At 46.3% G+C, this 25,267-nt stretch overlaps 1 protein-coding gene across 2 annotated transcripts in view; it reads left to right on the forward strand.

Annotated features, from left to right (window-relative positions):
* The window catches only part of LONRF3 (LON peptidase N-terminal domain and ring finger 3), a 40,787-nt gene extending 21,813 nt beyond the window's left edge, over positions 1-18,974 (forward strand). For both annotated transcript variants that reach the window (XM_082207252.1, XM_082207253.1), the window contains exons 7-12: positions 514-628; positions 2,304-2,425; positions 13,940-14,098; positions 15,447-15,609; positions 17,278-17,427; positions 18,294-18,974. In XM_082207252.1, coding sequence (XP_082063378.1) covers positions 514-628; positions 2,304-2,425; positions 13,940-14,098; positions 15,447-15,609; positions 17,278-17,427; positions 18,294-18,449 — 865 coding nt within the window. In that variant the 3' untranslated portion in view covers positions 18,450-18,974. The remainder of the gene's footprint in view (positions 1-513; positions 629-2,303; positions 2,426-13,939; positions 14,099-15,446; positions 15,610-17,277; positions 17,428-18,293) is intronic.
* Positions 18,975-25,267: the final 6,293 nt, after the last annotated feature.

Here is a 25,267-nt window from a genome sequence, read left to right on the forward strand (position 1 = left end):
ACACGTAACAAGGAAACCCTATACAGATCATCTTCTCCACTATTAAAGGAACTCATTCTCTCTGTGGATCCTTATATAGTTAATATGTGACCATTGACTATATAACACAAACAAAGGGCCATCAGTAGGTTCAGGGAAATCCCAGGATTTGGAAAGAAATGAAAAATTAAGGAAGGGACACCTCAGTCAGCCCAATGAGGACTGAGTATGCTCAATGATCAAGGCATTCTGACTGATTTAGACAAGAAAAATGAGGAAACTGAGTGGAGTATCCTCCAAAAGGGTAAGGCTGGCTGGCTGAAACTCCGGATAGGAAGACCTCACACAGCAACATTCTGTTGCTGTTCTACTTGTAACACTCCTGATGTTTTTGGTCCTTGGGATGTTTGGAACTTCACCCTTGCCACATTGATTGTTCATGGGTGTCAACTGCTGTGAATTCCCATGCCTTCCATTATTCCTGCTAAAAGATTGTATTGCTTTTCTTCCCTCTCCTGATTTTTTCCGTACCAGGGTCTTCTACGAACCTGTCACCACCCCTTGTGGACATACCTTCTGCCTGAAATGCCTTGAAAGATGTTTGGATCACAAACCAAATTGCCCCCTGTGCAAGGAGGGTCTCTCAGAGGTGAGCCTGTTGCTTGTGGCTTGTCACTGATGTTTCTCTAAATATTGGCATGCACCTGGGGGGTGGGGGTGGGGGACTGAAATGAGTCATGAAACTGGAAGGACTCTATCGCAATGGGCAGAACAACTGGTTTCCATGCAGGAGATCCCAGGTTCAAATCCCTCCATCTCCATGTAGGGCTAGGAATTCCCCTCTGGAATAGGCAGCTTCCTGAGTTCCTGTATTGAAATGCTCCTTTTGCCATAGCCCATGTTAGGCATTCTGCTCATGCCCCCTCAACCCCTGCCCCTCTTGGCTTATGAAATACAGCAGAGGGAGGGTAACTGGTTGGGTCCAGTGGTTAATGCTTCACTGCATGAGGGGGTGGTCCCTGCTGCTTCTAAAGAAACTGGCTCTGGACCCTAGGGATTGGAACAGCTATTGACCAGTTGCCAATAACCCGTTTTGGGGGAAGGTGGTGGAGAAGTCTGTAGTGAGGGAGCTGCAGGCCTTATTTGAGGGCGTGGATTATTTGGATCCATTCCAATCTGGGTTCAGGCCTGGCCACAGAACTGAGTCGCCCTTGGTTGCCCTGATGGATGACCTTTGCAGAGAGCAGGACGGGGGGGGGGTTGACTTTGCTCCTGCCGCTTGATCCTTTGTTGGCATTTGATACCATTGACCATGGTATCCTGCTGGACATTCATGCTTATACAAGTCTATCCCAATGCTTAATGCGACGCGGGTGGCACTGTGGGTTAAACCACAGAGCCTAGGACTTGCTGATCAGAAGGTCAGTGGTTTGAATCCCTGCAATGGGGTGAGCTCCCATTGCTTGGTCCCTGCTCCTGCCACCCTAGCAGTTCAAAAGCACTTCAAAGTACAAGTAGATAAGTAGATACTGCTCCGGCGGGAAGGTAAACGGCGTTTCCTTTTACTGCTCTGGTTTGCCAGAAGCGGCCTAGTCATGCTGGCCACATGGCCTGGAAGCAGTCTGCGGACAAACACCGGCTCCCTCACTCTATAGAGCAAGATGAGTGCCGCAACCCCAGAGTCGTCCACGACTGGACCTAATGATCAGGGGTCCCTTTACCTTTCCCCGATGCTTACAAATACTGGTGTGAATTTTAATCCATTTTAACATTCCAGTCCATTTAACATTTAACATTTTGTATGTTTTAGGTTCCCTGCTAGGTATAAAAACCCCTACCATGTTCAGGGCATGCAAAGCACTGTGTGGAAACCCTCCCCCCCACCACCACCTGCCTTAGGCCCAACCTCATCTTTGCCTGCCCCACACTTGATGTCAGGTGTAGAGCAGGTAGCAATGGTTGGTCGGTGAGCATGGTTTCTTTGCACCCGGAAATCACACAACTCCCCGCCCACTAGTAGAATTTAGCATATTGGGCTTCTGCCCCAGAACCTATTGATTCAGGCATGTTAATGGCACTATTATTTGCTTGTCACATTTTATTCCATACACCCTTGAAAGGGCTCCAGGTAGATACAAGGTAGGGCAGTTTCAGAGGCCCTCAGGCTGTCCCCACTAAAGGCTTGTCAGCAGTCTGTTAGCTAGAGGACAAAAATAAATAAATAAATAAGATGAAGCTGAAGATTTTAACAGGGGAAGCTGCTCTAACGGAATCCTGAACATTTCTAAACTAAGCCTGAGAGGAATCCCTGTTTTCTGTTCCAGTGTTTGGCAATGAGGAAACACTGTAAGACAGTGCTGGTGGAAGACTTAATAGCAAAGTACCTTCCTGAGCAACTCACAGAAAGAAGGAGGCTCCAAGAAGAGGAAATTGCTGAACTTTCCAAGTATGTCATATGTATTTTACCCAGTCCCCTCCAAGTGGATTTCCCCTCTTCCACCTTCCTTCCCAATATTTAACCCTCCAGGAGTGAAGAGTTATGAAAAGTGTCAGAAGGTTATTCTGTTGACGTAGAACTGACCCAGTGCATTGGGGGAGAGAATCAGAACCTTACCTCAAATACACTCAGCTATCAACCTACCAAAAAAATGGTTTCATGTAACAAATGTTTGCAATAGTTCTGTATAATCATTTTTAAATACAGTGGTACCTCAGGTTACATACGCTTCAGGTTACATACACTTCAGGTTACAGATTCCACTAACCCAGAAATAGTGCTTCAGGTTAAGAACTTTGCTTCAGGATAAGAACAGAAATCAGGCTCTTGCGGCGTGGCAGCAGCAGGAGGCCCCATTAGCTAAAGGTTAAGAATGGTTTCAGGTTAAGTATGGACCTCCAGAACAAATTAAGTACTTAACCTGAGGTACCACTGTAGATTCATGGATAAGGGTTATAGCTAGCTAATTCTTGCTTACAGTAAACCCACTGAAATTAATACACCCAGGTCCTTTAATTTCAATAGGTCTGCTCTTGATTGGCTACAACCGTAAGTGTTTATGACTTAAGGTTTGACCTGAAAGTTTTGTTTCTTAATTATCCTGTCAGCTGGGGTAGAATTCCTTTGTGCCCAAGGTGTTGTTGGGGTTTATGCGAGCAAAGTCCAGTGAAGCAATAAAACTTATTCACCTGAAGGTGAAGGCTTAGGAGAATTTTCTGACTGTTGTCTCCTTCAGAACCAGCTCACCCATTAGGCAAGCTGAGCCTGCTACTTCAGGCGGCAGGAGCTCCCGGGAAAGCACACCCACAGGCAAAGTGCCAACTCTATCTGTGCTGATTTTGGGCAAAATTGTGTCCATTTGGGACAGGATTTCTCCCAAAATTGCATGAGACCTTTTGGCGCTGATGGCAGTGCCTAATCTTTTTTTTAATATATAAATATTTTATTAAGTTTTCACACACAAAAAAAAAATCCAAGAAAATATACCAAGACAAAGAAAATACAAAATCACAGAAAACAATACAATACAAAAGTACAAACATTAAACACATCTAAAGAAAAAGAAAAAAGAAATAAAAACACATATAGTAACAAAAAACAAAAATTCCCTCTTTCTTAATTTCTCATCTTCAATTAACTTATTTTCCCGACTTCCTCGCGTCTCCCGTTCTTGTATCCCTTTTTAGAAATTAATTCAGCAAATTCATAACCTATTAATTTATCTGTTATTAATCCAATCTTACATTTTACTTTGTTACTAAAGCCCCTGCGGTTCATTTCAATGTCCTCAACATTCAAAAATTTTACAATATTTCTGCAAATAAATTTTAAATTTCTTCCAATCTTCCTCCACTGACTCCTCTCCCTGGTCTCGGATTCTGCCAGTCATTTCCGCCATCTCCATATAGTCTATTAGTTGCATCTGCCAATCTTCCAAGGTGGGTAGATCTTGTGTCTTCCAATGCTTTGCGATGAGAATTCTTGCTGCTGCTGTAGCATACATAAAAAAGGTTCTATCCTTCTTTAACACCGATTGGTCCACTATGCCCAGGAGGAAGGCCTCTGGTTTCTTCGGGAAAGTATATTTAAATACCTTTTTCAGTTCATTATATATCATTTCCCAGAAAGCCTTGATCCTTGGGCACGTCCACCAAAGGTGAAAGAATGTACCTTTAATCTCTTTGCATTTCCAACATTTGTTATCGGGCAAGTGATATATTTTTGCAAGCTTGACTGGGGTCATGTACCACCTATACATCATTTTCATAATATTCTCTCTTAAGGCATTACATGCCGTAAACTTAATCCCGGTGGTCCACAACTTCTCCCAGTCAGCAAACATAATATTATGGCCTATATCTTGTGCCCATTTTATCATTGCAGATTTTACCATTTCTTCCTCAGTGTTCCATTTCAACAGCAGATTATACATTCTTGAAAGTATCTTTGCATTGGGTTCTAACAATTCTGTTTCTAACTTTGATTTTTCCACCTGGAAACCAATTTTTTTGTCCAAATTATACACCTCTCTTATTTGAGAATAATGTAACCAGTCTCACACCTTCTCTTTAAGCTTGTCATAACTCTGCAATTTCAATTTATCACCTTCCTGTTCTAAAATTTCCCAATATTTTGGCCATTTGGCTTCCATGTTGAGTTTTTTCAAGGCTTTCGCCTCCATAGGTGATAGCCACCTTGGAGTTTTACTCTCCAAAAAGTCTTTATACCTTATCCAGACATTAAACAATGCTTTTCTGACAATATGGTTTTTAAATGCCTTATGTGCTTTTATCTTGCCGTACCATAGATATGCATGCCACCCAAATACATTATCATGCCCTTCAAGATCCAAAACATCTGTATTCTCAAGAAGCATCCATTCCTTCCGCCAGCAAAAAGCTGCTGACTCATAATAAAGTTTTAAGTCTGGCAGGGCAAACCCCCCTCTATCTTTAGCATCAGTAAGAATTTTAAGTTTTATTCTGGGCTTTTTGCTCTACCAGAGAAATCTAAATATATCTCTTTGCCACTTGTTGAAACAGTCCATCTTATCAATAATTTGCAATGATTGGAATAAAAATAACATCCTTGGCAATACATTCATCTTAATAACAGCAATTCGACCCAGCAAGGAAAGCTTCAGGTTTGTCCAAATTTCTAGATCTTTTTTCACCTCTGACCAGCATTTCTCATAGTTATCTTTAAAAAGATTTACATTCTTAGATGTCATGTTCACCCCCAGGTATTTTAGCTTCTTTACTAATGTTAGATCTGTTTCATTCTGAAACCTCTCTCTTTCTATCGGTGTCAAGTTTTTCTCCAAAACCTTAGTTTTCAATTTGTTCAATTTAAAACCTGCCACTTGGCCAAATTCCTGGATTACTTCTAAGGCCCTCTTGGTACTAGGTATCGGCTCCGGCAGTGCCTAATCTCTGCCATGCTGGATGGGGCAGAGCAGGCAGTGACAGGAGCAGATAGATGGTGGCAGGAGAACCAAGGCAAAATTGGCACTTCTTGGTAGTGGCACCCTCCCTGTGGAACACCCTCCCTTCAGATGTCAAGGAAATAAACAACTACCTGACTTTTAGAAGACACCTGAAAGCAGCTCTGTTTAGGAATGTTTTCAATGTTTGATGTTTTAGTATTTTTGGAAATGTGCTGTGAGCCGCCCAGATTGGCTGGGGAAACCCAACCAGATGGGCTGGTAATAATAATAATAATAATAATAATAATAATAATAATAATAATAATAAATAATACAGTAACAATAACAACAACAACAACAATAATAATAAAGCCTATCAGTCTTCTCTTGAATCTCTCTCTGGTTCCAGAGGGGATTCACATAAGCTTTTAGCATTCTCAGAACCAGTGGGGTTTTTTAATTAAAAAATGTTTAGAGGTACTCTCATTTTGACTCAAAAAAAATATAGTAAATGGACAAAAGTACAGAGATTCACAAAATGTTTAGGGGTATTCATACCCCTGCATCCCCACAGAAAAAAGCACGGCTCAGAACTCTCACACCAAGCAGGCTTTGGTACCCTATCTCCTGCAACATCTCTGTGCAGAAGTCTGCATTTGCAAGCTCCCCTTCTCTGTTCAGTTGAGCGGAAAGGGTAGGAACACGATGTGCCATCCTGGTACAAGATAAGGGATCACAAGCTGCGACCTTGATTCTCTCGTCAGCAGTACATTGAAAAGATAATCCTCTGTGCCCAACAGATCATAAACAGGTGTTTGGAGAAGGACAAGAGACTGGGGGGTGGGGGCTAGTTCTGAATAACCCTCCATGCGCTGCTGGAGAGGTTCAGCAATGTGTAAGCTGTGCGTGGGTTTCATATGGCTGATGTACTCACTGATTACACTGTATGTGATGCACCAAGCCCCCCGGGGGAGCCTTGCCCACTCTTTTTAGCTGGGCAGTAGGGAAAAGCCTGCTCTGTTGGAAATTGTTGGGATGTAGGGATGATTTTGACTGCATCAAGATGGATGGGGTTGCACAGGTTGGGTTTTGCTCTATGGCTGCATTCAGACAACATTTTCTTTATATTTCCTCCCCCCCCCAATTTTTTTATTGATTTTCCAAACATCAAAAAAGGAAAAGGGAAACAAATAAACAAACAAACCAACATAGATCCTAACTGTAATACTTCCATTTTTGTTAACATTGCTGGGTGACTTCTTCAAATCCACCTGGCTGAGTTTCTATGTATATCATTGTAACGCTTTTCCAAAACTATTTTCACATAAAATTTACTTAGTCAATTAACATCTTTCTTTCTTTTTATTTTAACTTTAAATATATTGTTCTATAACATGACATATTTAAATCCTAGGCCAATCTGGTACTTTCAAATATTTCTATTTTAGTTATCTTAGCATATTTAGCTAAGTAGTCTTTAAATTTCGTCCATTCCTTCTGGCATTCCTCCTCCTTCTGGTCGCGGACTCTTCCGGTCAGGTCGGCTAGCTCCCCAAAGTCCATCATCATCATCTGCCATTCCTCCACTGTTGGCACTTCTTGTGTTTTCCAATTTTTAGCCAGCAAAATTCTAGCAGCAGTTGTGGCATACAAAAAGAACCTAACATCTTTCTTGGGCAATTCCAAACCTATTATTCAAAGAAGAACATTTTCTTTACATTTCCTTACCTGATAGGCCACATGCAAACCATACATTTAAAACACTGTGGTGCTACTTTAGGCAATCATGGCTCCCCCCCCCAAAAAAAAAATATCTGGGAGGTGTTAAAACATTTACCACCACCACCACCCTTGGGGGGTGTTGGCTATCACTCGCATAGCTGTCAAGTGTCCCTTATTTGAAGGGACAGTCCCTTATTCCAGCGCCATGTCCCGCTGCTGTCCCTTATTGATGGATGTCCCTTAAATGTCCCTTAAATTTCAAAGGAAGCAGCTCCTCTCCCTCCCTCTCTGCCGGCCAGGGAGGAGAGAGGCTCCAACTGTGTTGCTTGGCTGTGTTGCTCACCCAATAAGAAGTCTAAGAACGACTGGGGGTGGAGCTTGCATGCCTTGTGTGTGGCTAGTTGATGCAAGCTGAGGGGTTTTTTGAATGCTGGACGCCATTTTGTTGCACGTGCTGCTGCAAACTTTGCAGTGCAAAGCCAGGCCAGGGAGCCATCTTGAGGCTGCATAGGCCTTGTGGTGCATGTGATTCAGATTCTATTCAGTTGAACCTCTGGTTACAAAGTTGGTTGGACAGTGTTCTCGAAGCTACCAGCATGAGTTTGACCAGACTGCAGGAGGACAGGAAGACTGGAGTGCCTGGAACAGGTGAGGCTGCAGGTCCCTTATTTTGGCTGCTGGTCCCTTATTTTCAAGGCTGCTGGTCACTTGTTTTCAAATCTGTAAATTGACAGCTATGCACTCGTAGCTGAGTAAGATTGTCTTCCATGAGCACAGTCTTAACAGTGAGTCTGTTATGTACTGAGTTGAATAGGATCCAAACTGCAGCAGTCTGATTGGTCCTAGAACAATGCAGCAGTATGATTGGTTGGCAGGAACCACCCAATCCTTCTCCAGATAGAAGTGAATCCACAACCTGATTGGCTTACAGTAGAATTCCGGAATTAGCCAATCATGTGCAGCCCATTGTGTAAATATAATATAAAGCAGATACTGTGAGTGGACTTTCATTCATTCCTCCTCACCACTATGAGCTGAATAAAGAGCATGAAATCACTTTGCGGCTCGGAGTATATTTCACTGGCGACGAAGGTGGGATCCCGCTGAGCTGACTGCCACACACAGCAACGCAGCACCGCCACCTGCCGCAACGCTGCCTCACACCGTGTATCCAGGCTTCAGCTCCGGGACACAAGGAACTCAGAATGGCAGCCAACAGCAGCTTCTCGCCATTCAACCCAGCATCTGGAGACTGGGAAGCGTACGCCTCCCGTTTCACCTTCCTCCTAGAAGCCAAAGGGGTCACCAACGAAGAAAACCCCAAGAAGAGGGTGATATTCTTCAGCGTCTGCGGAGAGGAGACGTTTGAAGTCGCCCGGGCTCTCCTTGCGCCTGAAGACGTCACTACTGGTCGCTACTGTTCCATACAAAACAATAATGGAACAGCTGAAGGGGCACTTTTCGCTGCAGCCCTCAGTGGTGGCTCGTCAAAATGCCTTCTACGCAAAGCGGCAAGCCCCTGGGGAAACCATAACTGGGTTTGTGACCTCTCTCCGCCAAGCCGCCCGGTTCTGCAACTTCTCAGAGCTGGAGAACATGCTTCGTGACCGCCTCGTCGGTGGCCTGAAGGATGAGAAGCTGCAACAACGCCTCTACGCTAAGAAGGACCTAACGTTCCAGGTCGCTCTGGAGGAGGCCCTGGCAACGGAAGCTGCCGAGAGGTCGACGCAAGAGGCACGGCCGAGCTTGCCATCCCAACCGAGGGTCCACCACGAAGATCTCACCGACGACTCAGGATCCGACAGGGAGGAGGTGCACCGAGTACAGCAGCGCACTCAAGCAGCGCACAGACCACAGCTGCCTCGACGAGAAGGAGGAAACTGCACAAGCTGCGGGGAGAGTCACGAGAGGAGGACCTGCCTTTTCCGCAACGCAGAGTGCAGGCAGTGCAGAAAATTGGGACACATCGCCCGGGTGTGTCAAGCTCGGCCCACCCGACACCAGGCATCAGATGACCAATCCAAGAGCCCCAGGTCCCGGGGCCCAACGCACCAAGGCAACTCAACGGAGCTCACTGACTGCCAGGTATACCAGTTGCCCCACCCCAACGTAGAGAAAATTTATGTAGAGGTACAGATGCTGCATGGAGCTTGACACGGGTTCAACTCTATCCATAATCTCGGCAAGGACCTTAAGGAAACTGTGTCCTACTGGGGGTCCCAAACTCAGGCTGGCCCCATTCACCCTACGGGACTTCCAGAAACGTAAGGTCCCCACAATGGGGGTGGGGACCTTCAGGGTGCAATACCAAGGGAGGATGCGGCAACTGGACTTGCTTGTGGTCAAGGGCCCCTACATTAGCTTACTGGGATTGGCATGGTTTGGACCACTGGGGCTAGATGTCACCGGGGTGAACCACACTAGCTTACAAGTGGACATGGACGCCATATGCAAGGAATTTCCAGGGGTTTTCGACGGGAAATTGGGACAGTATACGGCCCCCCCATTGCGCTACAACTTGACCCCGCAGTACGACCGGTCAGGCTCAAGGCCTGCCGGGTCCCGTTCGCCTTGAAACCCCGTATAGACGAGAAATTGGACCGACTCGTGGAGCAAGGAGTGTTGGAGCTGGTGCCTAATGCCCCCTGGGAAACCCCAATCGTCACACCCGTCAAGCCTAATGGTTCGGTCCGCATCTGCGCAGACTACAAATGTACCATAAACAAGGCCCTCACGGCCCACGCATACCCAGTGCCAGTGGTAAGCCATGTCCTTGCCACCCTGGCTGGGTTGAAAATTTTTGGCAAGCTGGACTTGGCCCAAGCGTATCAACAGCTGCCAGTAGATGAGGCCACAGCAGAGGCACAGACGATTGTGACGCACAGAGGAGCGTTCAGGGTAAAGCGGCTGAAATTCGGTGTCAGTGTGGCACCAGGCATATTCTAGAATCTAATGGACTCTCTCCTTAAAGGGATTCCTGGTGTCACCCCCTTCTTCGATGATGTGTTGATTGCCGGGCCCACACCAGAGGAGTTTGAGGACCGCCTCCGCACCGTTCTGCACCATTTCCAGATGGCGGGTCTCAAGGTGAAGCGGGAAAAATGTCTACTAGGAGTGCCTCAGGTGGACTTTCTGGGATTTATGGTGGACGCAGAAGAGGTCCACCCGACTGGGGACAAGGTATGGGCCATTTGTGATGCCCCAGCACCCAAGAGCAAGACTGAACTTCAGGCCTTCTTGGGACTATTGAACTTTTACCATTCCTTCCTTCCCCACAAGGCGGCGGTAGCGGAGCCCCTACACAGACTACTGGACAAGCGGGCCCCTTGGGTGTGGGGCCAGCGCCAGGAGGCCACATTCCAGGCAGTCAAGGACTTGCTTGTCTCAAACTCGGTCTTGGCACACTTCGACGAGAGGCTGCCGGTGGTGCTAGCATGCGACGCCTCACCCTATGTATGGCATTTGCGCTGTCCTGGGACACCAACTCCCGGATGGAAGAGAGTTACCGGTGGCGTACTTTTCCCAGACACCCAACGCAACCAAGTGGAACTACTCGCAAATCGACAAGGAGGGGCTGGCAATTGTGAAGGGAGTAAAAAAATTCCATGATTTCTTGTACGGGCGGCCCTTCACTGTGGTGACTGTCCACAAGCCGTTGCTTGGCTTGTTTGCCCCCAAAAAGCAGACCCCCCCCAAGTGCTGTCTCCTTGCGTCCTCAGGTGGTCAATTTTCCTTGCCAGCTACCAGTATGCACTGATTCACCGACCTGGGAAGGCGATGGGCCATGCGGACACCCTCAGCAGGCTACCACTACCAGAAACAGGCCCTGACCCAGCACCTGCACAAGAGGTTATGAGCCTGGAGCTGCTTCCCGACCGCCCCATTCAGGCACAAGAAGTTGCACACCATTCCAAGAAAGATAGGGTCATCACCCGGGTCCTGGACTGGGTGTGGAGGGGATGGCCCAGCAGCAGCCCCGGGCCAGAATTCGCCGGCTACACAACCCGCAAACATGAACTGTCGGCCCACAAGGGGTTCCTGTTATGGGGAAGCAGAGTCGTTGTTCCCCAGCCCCTCCGCAAAAGGGTCCTCACAGCCCTACACGAGACACACCCAGGGGTAGTAAGAATGAAGGCCCTTGCCAGGAGTTATGTGTGGTGGCCGGGGATCAATGGAGAGATAGAGGCCTGGGTCAAACACTGCCAGGCCTGCCAAGAATCCCGCCCAGATCCCCCAAGGGCCCCAGTCCAGTCCTGGGAGTCCGCCCGAGCACCATGGTCACGCCTGCATGTGGATTTCGCTGGCCCCTTTCAGGGGAAAACATTCTTCATAGTGGTGGACTCCTACACCAAATGGCTGGAAGTCCACTGGTACCGTCCATTTCCGCAGCCATCCGGGTACTACACAGGCTGTTTGCAACCCACGGGCTTCCTGACACTCTCGTCTCAGACAACGGGACTGCATTTACGTCAGGAGAATTCCAAACCTTCACAGCGCAGAACGCCATCCGGCACATCCGTTCGGCGCCGTTCCACCCTGCCACCAATGGCCAAGCAGAACGCATGGTGCGGACCACCAAGGACACCCTTCGCCGCATGACGCAAGGGGACTGGGAGTACTGCCTTGCCACATTCCTTATAGCACAGCACAGCACCCCCAGCTCAATGACTGGCCGGAGCCCCACTGAACTACTAATGGGTCGGCGCCTTGCAATCCGATTGGACCGCCTTCACCCCGATAGAGCTCAGGATGAGGTAGTGGTGGGGGAAGGCAGGAACCCCTGGACCTTCGAGGCCCAGGACCCAGTGTACGCAAAGAATTTTGGGGCAGGCCCAGCATGGGTACCCGCCACAGTCACCAGGGTCACTGGCCCAGTGTCGTACGAGGTGCTAACGGATGGGGGGCAATGCTGGCGCCGCCACTGCGGCCAGATACGGCGACGATTCCCGGGAGAAACCCAGGAGGAGGACAGGTCAGGGGAATCCCAAGGGGAAAGCGGGGCAGTGAGGCCCATAGAGCAGGAGGGGCCAGCAGGAGAGGCAGTATCAGTAAATACAGAGAGGACCCGTGAGGCCGAAAGGACACCGGAACCAGAACCACGACTGAGCGAGCCGGTTGCACCAGACCAAACAGCCCCATCACAGCCAGCATCCTTGGAACACGAGCCAGAACCTGGAGCCCCGACCAGGGAATACCCCAGGCCGCAACACACACGTAGGCCGCCGGCATACCTTGAGGACTATGAATGCGACCTCCCGGGCAGGACTGGAACTTAGAGGGGAGGGGTGTTATGTACTGAGTTGAATAGGATCCAAACTGCAGCAGTCTGATTGGTCCTAGAACAATGCAGCAGTATGATTGGTTGGCAGGAACCACCCAATTCTGCTCCAGGTAGAAGTGAATCCACAACCTGATTGGTTTCATTCATTCCTCCTCACCACTATGAGCTGAATAAAGAGCATGAAATCACTTTGCGACTCGGAGTATATTTCAGAGTCCGTAAGTCACTGTGGAGGCCAAATCTGGATCCACACATCCTTCCACAGTGGGGACATTGGTTTCCAGGCAGGAGTTGATCACGGCGTGGATTTGACAAGCATGCCTTCCTCTTAGTATGTTTCTCCCTTGCGTCCTGAGTTCAAGTGTCTTCAAAGCTCATGACACCTTTGGTAAAGGCTATTCTCCAATTGGAGCACTTGCAGGCCAGGAGCAAGGATTCATTCAGAATGAAGTCTGTTTTTCTCTGAGAGGACCCTGTTCTTGGGTTTAAGCAAACATGGCTTCCCCCAAAGAATCCTTGGAGGTGTGGTTTCCCAAGAGTGCTGAGAGTTGTTAGGAGACCGCCTATTCTCCTCACAGAACTAAAATTACCACAGAACTAAAATTACTGTAGCTCTGTGAGGGGAATAGGGGTCACCTAACAACTCTCAGCACCCTTAAACTAATAGTCCCAGATTCCTTTGGGGGGAGCCATGACCATTAAAAGTAGCATAATACTGCTTTAAATACATGGTGTGGCCTGAATATGGCTATGATCTTTCCCACAACATAAAAAAAACCACCTGGGAATCTAGTGGAAGTTTAGTACCCATTCCGTGTTCATTGTTTTCAGAGAGAGAGAATATCAGCTTGTCACCCTGTTAACTTGGAAAATAGCAGGAGTTGTGTGTGACTAAATATGAAGCGGCATCCCAGCATACACTTCTTTCTCACCATTTAAAAACTAGTGTTCCATTGCAGTATTTTGATCAAAAAGCCACAGTCCCATAACACAACAGATACTGCAGCATAAAAGGGATGTTAGAAACTGAGACAGAAGCGCCAGGAAAAACTAACACAATACAGTGGTACCTCTGGTTACGTACTTAATTCGTTCCGGAGGTCCGTTCTTAACCTGAAACTGTTCTTCACCTGAAGCGCCACTTTAGCTAATGGGGGCTCCTGCTGCTGCTGTGCTGGTGCCACGTGATTTCTGTTCTCATCCTGATGCAAAGTTCTTAACCCAAGGTACTGTTTCTGGGTTAGCGGAGTCTGTAACCTGAAGCGTTTATAACCCAAGGTACCACTGTAAACCCCACATATGAATGCAGACGACGGCTAAAAATCTAGTAGATCAGCAAAACAATACAAAAAACCAGGAACTGCTGGCTTTATCTCCTAGTACAATATGAAGAAACAAACGATATTCTGAGTTGATCGCCGCCCTCTCTGTCAGTTTAATATTTGCCCCTCTTCCACACCCTGCCTCTCTTGTGTTTTGCATTTTGAGCAAGTGTGGCATGTTCAGAGTCTTAACCCAAAGGTTTGTCCTGCAGCTTGAATAATAACGTACCCATCTTTGTCTGCACGTTGGCATACCCGACCGTCCCTTGCCCGCTGCACATCTTTGAACCATGCTACCGACTGATGATCCGCAGATGTATGGAAACTGGCACCAAGCAGTTTGGGATGTGCCTTGGGGACCCTGTCAAAGGGTGAGTGACAGAGAGCATGATGCTGTTATGTGCTGCTAGACCAGCTTTGCCCAACATGCGTCCCTCCAGATGTTTTGGACGTGGGGGGAGGGGGAGGAAGGGTCACTGCGCAGTGGTAGTGCACAATTTTCCTGCATATCCAGGTAGGGCTGAGAGGGGCTCTTCTCTGAATACCTGGGGACCTCCTCCCAGTTGGTGTAGACCAGAGGGGAATAAACTTCTTGAGTCCAGGGGCCACATTCCCTTCCCAGCAGGGGCTGAATTCCAGTGGTGGGTAGTACCAGAGGAAAATGTAGGTGGAGCAACAGGTGAACATTTTGCCTTTGTACAACAGGGTAGTTTGTGCACACACTCACCCTTTCCTCCACCCAGGGAAGCAAGAGGCGTTATCAAAATTCAAGGGCACATTCCAGCCAGGCATTGTCATGGACTGGTTGGGCACAGAGGAATGGTGGGAGAAACCAGCTGAGGAAGGGAAGCTGGCTCAGAGCCTGCGGAGTGGTGGTAGGGCAAAGATGAAGGGCCAGAGGGAGAAGAGGGGGCAGAGTGTGGGGAGGAGGTGTTGGAAGCTGAAGACGCAACAGGGTTTAGTGAGCAGGAAAAGGCTTGGGCAAAGAGCGGTACAGAATCTGAGGCAGAAGAGGAGGCTGTAGAGGAGGGGGGCCAAGAGGCAGAGAAGAAGCCAAGTAGTCTCCCTTTCCTGCTGCGACCAGCTCCCCTCCATCTTGGTTGCCCAGTACCCACAGAGGTATGAAGAGGGCAGAGCAGAGACACAGAAGGTGAGGAAGGCTCAGGCTCCTTGGAAGAACCCGGGAGGAGACTTAGCTGTGGGAAGGCAGGGACCTTCAGTCCTTGCCACTGCCTTATACGGGCAAGATCCACCAGCTGTGCTCACTAGGCCTAGCCTCCTAAGCTGTCCCCCCCCTTTAATAGCTCACACTGATGCTGTGTGAGTTATTACTGACCTGCTCCTGGTACCCAGCCCTGACAGGTATCAACACTCAATGAGGTTGCAGCGCTGGGCCAATGAGGCATGTGGTGTGGAGAGAGTCATGAGGGCCAAATAGAGAGGCTTGGAGAGCCACATTTGGCCTTTGGGCCTGAGGTTCCCAACCCCTGCTGTAGGCAATACTGAGTGAGATGGATCAATGGTCTGATTAGACAGCTTCCTATGGTTCTGTGGACCACAAGCTCCATCTTGCCGGGGGTAAATCCTAAAATGTCTGGAAGGACACCAAGTTGAGCAAGTCTGAAGTAGACTGCTGAATGTCTTCACCACTGACCTGTGGAAACTGCGGCCAGAAAAGAGTAACTCTTGTTTCTTTACCTTGTCCTTTCTGGCTAACAGATTTGCAGATTATGGCTGTATACTGGAGATAAAAAATGTTCAGTTCTTTGCTGACGGCCGATCTGTGGTTGACAGTATTGGCAAGAGGAGGTTCAAGGTATTGAAGCATGGCCAACGTGATGGATATAACACTGCAGACATTGAGTACATAGAAGATCAGAAGGTGAGCATTGACTTGATGTGCCAGAGCTGCAGCTTCCAGAGTTCCCTGGGAACAGGAATTGTTGTTAAACCACTCTGGAAACTAGAGCTCTATGGTGTCTCCAAACAACTCCCAGACCCTTTAAAGCAGCGTTCCCCAACCCCCGGTCCGCGGCCCGGTGCCGGTCCGTGGATCAATTGGCACCGGGCCGCCCGAGGAGCTTCAAATCATTTCACTGTGGCGGGCGGCTGAGGCGCAGAGCATTGTGCCCTCTCAAGCCCCCCCATTGTGTGACAATAGCGAATGAAAATTCGCTATTGTTACACTGATGCTCCTCCTGGCCAATGAGGGAGCGGGTCCTCCCACTTCCTGATTGGCCGAGGAGGAGGCGCCACGGGAGGACTGAGGACTCGAGGTCGGAGACGCGGGGACTGAAGAGAAGCTGCCATGAGGTAAGTGCACGGAAGGGGGGGACTCAGCTCAAAACAAGCGGGCCACGGAAAAATGATCACACATTTACCGGTCTGCGGCAATAAAAAGGTTGGGGAGCACTGCTTTAAAGGACTACAGCTCTTAGAATTCTTTGCAGGGAGCCATGAACGTTCTCCCTCAGGAGGTGGTGGACTCTCCTTCCTTGGAGGTTTTTAAGCAGTGGTTGGATGGCCATATGTCATGGATGCTTTAGCTGAGATTCCTGCAGGGGGTTGGACTAGATGACCCTTGGGGTCCCTTCCAACTCTACAATTCTCTGGTGCATAGTAGGGATGACCATAGGACCATAGGACCAACAAGATAGTAACAGGACTACTTTGTTCCTTAGGCTCAGGGAAGGTGTCGGTCATGGCCTTGGCTCTGCAGACCCTAATTTGTGGAGTCCTGATGTTCAGTGGTCTCCTGCCTACCACTCTCTGGTTCAGTGGACCCCAGTATCTGGCTCAGAGCCAGGAAGCCAGTCAAGCCCCTCAGCCAGTGGACCTGCGGCTATTGATTCAGTGTCGTGGCCACCACTGCATTCTGGGTTCCTGACATATCCATGCTTTCTTACTGCTTTAATTTAATTTAATTTAATTTAACAGGATTTATATACTGCTTCATCAAAACCTACCTGGTTTACATAAATATATACATTAAAATTACCAGGTAAGGTAAGTTGGGTGGAATTTTTTTTTTAAATAAAACCAGCAGGTTCAAAGACAAACATATATAAAATAAAACTACATGTCAAATTCACATGTCTGGGTAGGCTTGCATCATAAATTATAGCAGGTGCCAAAAACAGTACAGTAAAGGCAGCTGCTTAATATCAATTATTTATTACCAGTATCATTGCATAGCCCCCTTTCCTCCAAGGAGCTGATTGTGGTATACTATTTTATTCTTGCAACAATTCTGTGAGGTGGGCCAGCTTCAGTGAGGAATGCCTTGACTTGAGCATCCCAAATCCAGCCTACAATCTTGACAACTAATCCAGGTGCCTGGGTTTCTTTGTTAGAATCCCTCTAAAACTGTTTTTTCCCTGATGCTCCCTGGTGATACCTCCTGGGATAGCTCAGTTTGGTTAGGGCATGAGATTTAATCTTAGGATTGTGGGTTCAAGCCCCACGTTGGGCAAAAGATTCCTGCACTGCAGAGGGTTGGACTAGATGACCCTTGTGTCCCCCTTCCAACTCTACAACTCTATGATTCCAGGTGCAAGGAGCAGAAAGTGCTGAGCTGAAGCTCCTTCACGAGTCTGTATATGACGAGGCCTTCAAGTGGTTTGATGCCCTCAGTGCAGGGCTCAAGGGTCGTATCCTCGGTCACTTTGGTCCAATGCCTGCCAAGGATTCAGATCCACAGGTAGGTACAGGATGTAACACTCTGGCAGGGACAAGAATTTGAGCTCACTCAATTTGCCCAGTTCAATCCCAGGCGTCTCCAGGCAGGCCTGGGCGTGTGAAAACCTTGGAAACCTGGAGAGCTGCTGCCAGTCTGTGTAGACAGTACCAAACTAGATGAACTGATGGTCTGGCTTGGTATAAGGCAGCTCCCTCTATTCCTTAACCTTGGAGTGCACTGTTTAGAACAGAGTGATGCTTTGCATGCCATCCTTGCATTTTTTTGTGTGTATTTTACGTTGGGTATAGTTTCAGTTATTTAATTATATGAAGCTTATTCATGTTGTTATATACCGTATTTTTTGCTCCATAAGGCGCACCGGACCATAAGGAGCACCTAGTTTTTAGAGGGGAAAATCAAGGGGGGGAAATCTTATCCCCCCCCCCAGCCCCAAAGAGCAGCGGACAGGCTGCGCGGACAGTCTTGCTCTCCCAGCTTCAGCAAAAGGAACCTGAAGCCTGCGGAGCGCAGCGGGAACTCACTCTGCGCTCCGAAGACTTCAGGCCGCTATCCCTCTTGCTCTCCAGGCTTCAGCAAAAGCAACACGAAGCCTCCGGAGCGCGGAGGGAGCGCTCCCTCTGCACTTGGTAGGCTTCGCGTTACTATCACTGAAGCCAAGGAGCCTGCATTCACTCCATAGGACGCACACACATTTCCCCTTAATTTTTGGAAGGGAAAAAGTGTGCCCTATAGAGCAAAAAATACGGTACGTTGCCTTTTAAGATGTTGCAATTAGGTTGGAGGTTCCTGAATACGGGGTTCCATCCTGCCACTTTCTCCAATTATTAACCATGGCTGCTAACAATAATGCTTGCTCTTCCTTGCAGTGCAACCCCGATGGCCCTGCCTGGTGCTGGTGGATCCTTGCTGTCTTTCCTCTTGAGAGCAAAGCCCAGCTCCCATTTCTTGCCATGACATCCCTGAAAGACCGTCTCCTCGGCATCAAGCGCATTCTTGACTTCATGGCCAACCCGGGACCATGAGGATAAGCGGCGCAAGAGATCCTGTGAATCCTGTTAGAATACTTGAGCGTCTCTCAGCTGTTTCCTTACACTGATGACTTCTTGAGCTTTCTCTCCTGCTATTACATCTCATTGTCTCTTCGCCAGCTGAAGCAAGATCTGCAAGGTTAAGCTTCATGGGTGGAAGAGGCCTTTAGCTAGTTGCAATGATGTGTTAACAGAGAATGATTTTTTGGAGCGAGAAATGGCTCTAACATCAACACAGCAAAAACTATAGCTACTGTGCGGGGAGCATGCAGCACGATCCCAAGCACGTTCTACTCAGAAGTAAGTCCTGAAAAGTGTGACAGGTCTTCACTTCCATGTAACCACCCTGAAGGGCTGCAGCCTTAATGTTGCTGAGTTGGTTCTTCAGTTCAAAAAGAATTACCAATGTTTCCATAAATATATAGATATCTTTCTACATATATGCATAATGAAAGTGAACAAAACAGATGTGAACTTTTTTCTTTTTTTTCTTTTTTTGCTATAAACAATTTTTTAAAAGGTTAGTCCAAATTTTTATTTTATTTTATCTGGGAACAGTTGCGTTGAAATATTTCTTGTTTAATGTGAAGCTGAAATAACTAGCCATCGTGCTGTTTTCTTTCAAGGCATATTCCAAAGGGTTCTGGTTTGGTGTGTGTGGTTTTTTTTAAAATCTTATATTAACAGTATTCAGAAGTTTTTGATGGATATTATTAGTATTATTTTGGACAAAAAAACGTTTATTTGGTTTTCAGTTGCAAATTCACAGCATGATCCTCTAATGTAAATCCTGCTACATTCAGTGGTGATTAGCTTACTCCCCTAGAAAGTGTGCTTAGGATCATAGCCTAAGACTGTGTGTATTCTTCATAGAGGTTTGGCTGCTTTATTATCTTATAGTGTTTTTAATAATGAACATGAAGATGGGGGTGGGAGTGTTAATAATACACAGTCTCATGCTTGATAACTAGTTTGCTTTTACATTTTGTGGAAGGTCTAAATGGCACCGATACAATGGGTTGGATCCAGACTTTGTCATACTTAGGGTAGACCCATTGACATGAATGTGACATTATCATGATGACTAACCTAAGATTAATTTAGGTGGGTCTGTTCAAAGCATGACTAACAGCACCACCCTAACCAAGTCCACTTAGAAGTAAGTTGCATTGAATTCAATAGGACTTACATCTAGGAAAGTGGGGTTTGGGTTGCCACTGAAGTCTGGATCCAACCCTCTAATTTTTGAAGATGTGTCAAGGTATGCTTCGATGGATTTCTCTCTCTCTCTCTCTTTTAAAAAAGCACACCAAAAATAGTACTTACAATTCTTTCTTTGAGTACAGAATTATCTGTACCTGGTACCAGGAACCAGATAACATCTGGACAAATCTTGTTTTGACATTTAATTTGTTAAAAGGATGTTCAAGGACAGCAGTGAGGGTCAAAGGAAGAATGATCAGGGACAAGGGAACAAGGTGTACATAACACATAGTCCTTCACATTGTTGTTTAGAGAAGGTTGCTGTGGCAGTTTGCTTTGGGATTGCTGTTATTTTTCTGATCTAAATGAATGTTGTGGCTTTGCCAAGTTGAGCTCTTAGGGGGCTGTTCAGAAAACTGCAGACCACTTTGAAGAGACTCTTTTACAGCATTTCTTTGGTAGCCTTTATACTGGGGACAGGTTGGATGGCAGTAACAGGAGGACGCAAAGAACTTTCCACATAGGAAGATTATGTGCATTGCCAACAGGAGAGTAACAGATTGAGATACTGCTCCCACTGGCTTTACTCTCCCATTGGTAATTCTCGATTTACTCTCCTTGGGAATGTATTCCTAAATTGGAGAATGGTCATTGCTCAGTGGTAGAACATCTGCCTGTATGCAGAAGGCCACCAGTTCAATCCCTGGCATCTCCAGTTAGGACTGGGAGAGACCCCTGCCTGAATCCACAGAGTCACTTCCAGTCAGCGTAGATGATACTCAGCTGGCTGGACCATTGATCTGACTCTGTTCTAAGGCAGCCTCCTACATTCCCTTTCCTTTGTTGCTTTTCTGACACCTGCATCCTCTGGCTCCCAATTGCTGCAAAACTGCATTGTTTTTATTTAGATAATGTGATAACAACATCACTTTTTAAAAGCATGTACTGTGAGGCTGGTGGTGGTTTGGATGCCTCCTAACATATTTCTGGACAGGTTTTGCTGCAGTTCTCTGAAATGCTCTTACATGAGGTCTGCATTGCAAATGGAAATGCATTGCAGTTGTATAAATTTTTTTTGGGGGGTGGAGGGGAGATTGAGTTGTTCTGGGGCTGAAAACTACTGTGATGGACATTAATGTGCAGAGACGTTGACCTTTTTTAAACTTCAAAGAAGGAGGTTGAAATGCTGCTGCCACCACGCACTGCTCCCCTCCTCCAGACTCATGATGAAAACCTGTCCTTAAAACCAGGTGAAATGTCTTATTTAATATTTGCACTCCTACCGATTGCATTGCCAGATTTATTTATTTTATTTTTTTAAAAAAATCTGTTTATTTTCTACTGGAGTGCTCAAGGCAGTTTACAAAAATATGAAATAAAAATAGCAAAAGTAGGCAATGATTGAAAACAAGATGGTGCAAAGGTATCATGAGATCTATATATACATATACATGTGATCAAAGGAGAAGACTTAAATGCTGGGTTTAGCAGTCAAAAACAGTTCATAATAGCCGAAGGCCTGGTAGAATGAACATGGATCCCTACAGACGTTCCTTTTATTCTGCATTCATGACGATTTGTGCTCTTGATGGTATCGGGGTGATTCTACTTGATTCTGCTTTCAGTACTGTTTGTGCCATCCTGCAGTTCGAAAGCACGTCAAAGTGCAAGTAGATAAACAGGTACCACACGTGCGGGAAGGTAAACGGCATTTCCGTGCGCAGCTCTGGTTCGCCAGAAGCAGCTTAGTCACCCTGGCCACATGACCCAGAAGCTGTACGCCAGCTCCCTCGGCCAATAAAGTGAAATGAGCGCCGCAACCCCAGAGTCGGCCTTTTACCTTTACCTTTCCAAATAGCAATAGAACAATAATATTGCAGGAGCATCCCAGAACAACTGTTGCAGAACAGCATACGACAGTGCTATTTTTCTAGAAAAAGAGGTGCCGGAACTCACCATGAATGCCTCCCTTATTCTCTTACTATGGCAATGACGCCCACCTGAGAGGTGCCAGAACTGAGTTCCAGCTGAAAAAAGGGCCTGACATGTGGACAGTCTAGTGTAAATCTGCCACTAATGCACTGTTATTACATAAATGACTCCTCGAAGAAGGGGCAACCCTATGACACTTAAAGAGATATATGGTGGACCTAAATGGGGATGCGATTCCAGAGCAGTACTGCCACCATTAGAAAAGTCCTTTCCCCAAGTACTTACAGATCTGCAGGTTACAACCGACTTGGGAACTGGGGCAGAGGATGTAACCCTCCACCTCCGCCTCCTCATTGGCTGTGCTCTAGCAATTGTGGGAAGCAATTGATGAAAATGCCCAAGAAGAAAGTCAAAGTTGGTTACGCTACTAATCTGACTCACTGCTTTCTACATAAATCTCCATTGTGTTCTATTTTGGAGGACAGTTCTCTGCATTTGAAGACCTCTATTTGAAGATGCAAGTTCAGTTTAATGAATTGTTGTTGTTGTTGTTGTTGTTGTTGTTGTTGTTGTTTCCAAATGTGCATCCGTATGTAAATCGGCATGTTGTACTTTATGCAAACCTGTCTTTCTTTTCTCTTGGTTGATGCATTTCCTCACTTGTTGCACTATGTAACTGGCCACTCCAGGCATTATATAGCACTAGGTCCTCAGAGACTTTTCTCCCACCTGTGGATTTTTGTGCCGGTTTCCCTCCCACCCACTCCAAGTGACAGTGTAAAAAAGAAAAAGAAAAACAGTAACGGAAATGATCTCATTCAAAAGTGGCCAGAACTTTGTGTGTGCATTTGCCTGAAAGAAACCAAAGATGTGTCGAGACCAAAACTGTACTGTGAAGCTACTCATTAAATATATGCAGTCACAAATAGGGAGCAAAGCAACACTGCAGTTGTGTGATTTGGTTGTGTGCGCCCATACTCACCTCCTCAGGTAGAAGACCTTTCTGGGAGGTGGACAATGGCAGTTTGCATATAGCAGAGCTGAATAAATTTATGTAACCAGTAATGGAAAATTTGGCCTGCAATGAGTTATATTTATCTTCTCTGGAGGGGTCTTGCCCAAATCTTTTCTATTTTTTGTTAAACCACTGGTAACCAATGGTTACTAGGAAGGTTGCCATATTAATAACATAAAAATTTGGTGCAGGTCCATTAAGGGTGTGTAAAAGAAATGTGGACAACAGCTTTTCTTGTGGGTGGAAACACCAAATTGTTGCTTTCTCTCTGTGTGACATTGAGAATGGCTGAATAAGGGGACTCATGATGCCACTGCCATCATGATTTTTTACAGTTCTGCACCTCTACAGTTTGCCCTAATTGGTAGAGACCCCCTTCAGGCCATCTTTCAATATAGTCCAAGTCAGAGGAGATGCTATATCTGGGGGGAAATCTTAAGTATGCAATGCATATAAAGCCTATGGTACTTAGCAAGATTAGTAGAATATCAACGATTCAATATTTAAATTAATCCGTTAAATGAAACTGTTTTGAAAAAGGTTCAAAGATTTTGAGGATGACCCTGATGGAGTGGATTTTGAGGATGTAGATTTTGAGGATGACCCTGATGGAGTGGGCTGCAGATATTTAAAGAAAATTTTTTAAAAATAGGAATATTTTTTAAATATATACACGGACTTCAAAATCCCCATGTGGTGGGTGCCTCTTTCTCTCGCCCTGCTGAGATGCTGTCTGCCGCCACACAGGTATTTTGAGGGGGCCTGGGGCGGGGGGGGAGAGATGATATGTTTTTATTTTTAGAATGGTTGTTTTTATTCCTGTGCAAAGTTTTGCAGCTCTAGCAGTGCAGTCCTATTCATGTTTATTCAGAAGTAGGGCCAGCTGTGTGTTCAGTGGGGCTCCTAGGAAAGTGTATACAAGAGTGTAGCTTTGGGCTGCAGCCCTATACCCACTAACAAGACTAACAAAAGCCGGTTTGATGGGGGTTTTAAGGGGGAGCGCTTGTCAAAGGCCTCCCTCCTTCAATGAGTAAGTCTGCCTCTTCATCACCATAGCAACCTGTTGCTGTTGCTTCTGCTTCTCCCTTTCCTCATCACTTGCTCACACCTGTGTGCTGTTCAGGCAGGGGCTAATCAGTGAGCAAGCAGCCATGGGATGTACTCCTCTTCACCACCAGTGTGAACTGGTCTGCTGCAATAATGAAGAGGAGGACCAGGGGGTTCTTGTTAGAATTCCCAGTGCCAGTGGAATTCCCGAGTGGGCCTTAAAAAGTCATACAATTAATCAGCAGAGACCTTTTAAACCTGAAATCTAATAATATGCAGTTGTGACAGTTAGCAGACTGGCCTGTCTCAGTCTCTCTCTTGGTTTTTCAGGATGTTTTGACGTACAGTCTCCTAGAGCCCACAAAACCTGGATAGGCATTGGCAAAGTCGATGTCTGTTGTTCCTTTAAACTTTGAAGTTTTCATACGACAAGAATGACTTAACTCCTGGATTTGAAGTGCCTGAATACTTTTGTTAGTTGCTATTTATGAGCTTCTCAGACTTCATGAGCCATATACTACTTTTTGAAGAAGATTTTGAAAATACGTTTGAGAGTAAATTTTGAGCAACGAAAAGGTTTACAAAGCCGTAGTGTAGCAAAACCAGTGCTTTATGCTTTGAAATGTTTTCTGTCAAGGCTTCGGCCTAGTCTACACAAACAGCAGAACAAGGTGGCAGATTGTTCCTGAGTTTCACTGCACCATGTCTGAATGCTCCTTTAAGGTTTGGTTGGTTTAGGAACTCCCTGCAAGTAGAAAACTAGCCTATTGGCTGGGGGAGTAGGTTTTATACCAACCCGGTTTCTGCTGTATAAGATTTCTACATGCAGTGAGTTATGTTGGTTTGTTTAATGAAATGTATATTTTTTAAAATGGCACCTCACCTGTAGTTTGTAGTAGTACAGGTGGGGCATGCAACAAAAGGTTGCAGCATTAACATTTCCGGTTCATTTCCATGTCCACTCCATTTCCCTTTCTACCTACTTTCCATTTTTTTTCAGCATTGGTCACTGAACATGCTTAATCCTACATCTTTTACACACACACACACACACACACACACACACACACTGCACCACTCCTTTTAGGGCTTTTTGTAAAGATTTATTGTTGTTCTGCAGATTTTAAGGTGTTGGTATTTTTAAGCCTGCTGAAGCTTAATTCTTTCGTGTGGTTCGTACTGCTCTAGCTATATATGCCGCAGCAGTCGCATTTAAATATCAGAGATGGAAGGAGTGCCCATTTAACTATTGCAGTACTCTCAACAACTCAGCTAGTCTGCATGTGTAGAACAGGCCAAAGTTCAAATAGGTTAAGTTGCTGCTCCTCAGCAATCCCATTAAACCAGGGGTGAGGAACCACTGGCCTTCCAGATGTTGCTGGAATGAAACTCCCATTAGCCCCAGTCAGTGTGGGCAATGGGTGTTGCAATCCAACAACATCTGGAGGGTCTCAGTTGTCTTAGCCCTGCATTAACAATAAAATGTTTCTGATGTCAGAAATTAAGCCGCCCCAAGGTAGCCAACCTCCTGTGAAATTGCAAAATTACATCACTTTTTACAGCATTCTTTAAAAATGAATGAATTAATAAACAAGCAAAAGTTTGCACTACAATG

The sequence above is a fragment of the Podarcis vaucheri genome, assembly GCF_965113315.1.
Source record: "Podarcis vaucheri genome assembly, chromosome: Z".
Lineage (NCBI taxonomy): Eukaryota > Metazoa > Chordata > Lepidosauria > Squamata > Lacertidae > Podarcis > Podarcis vaucheri.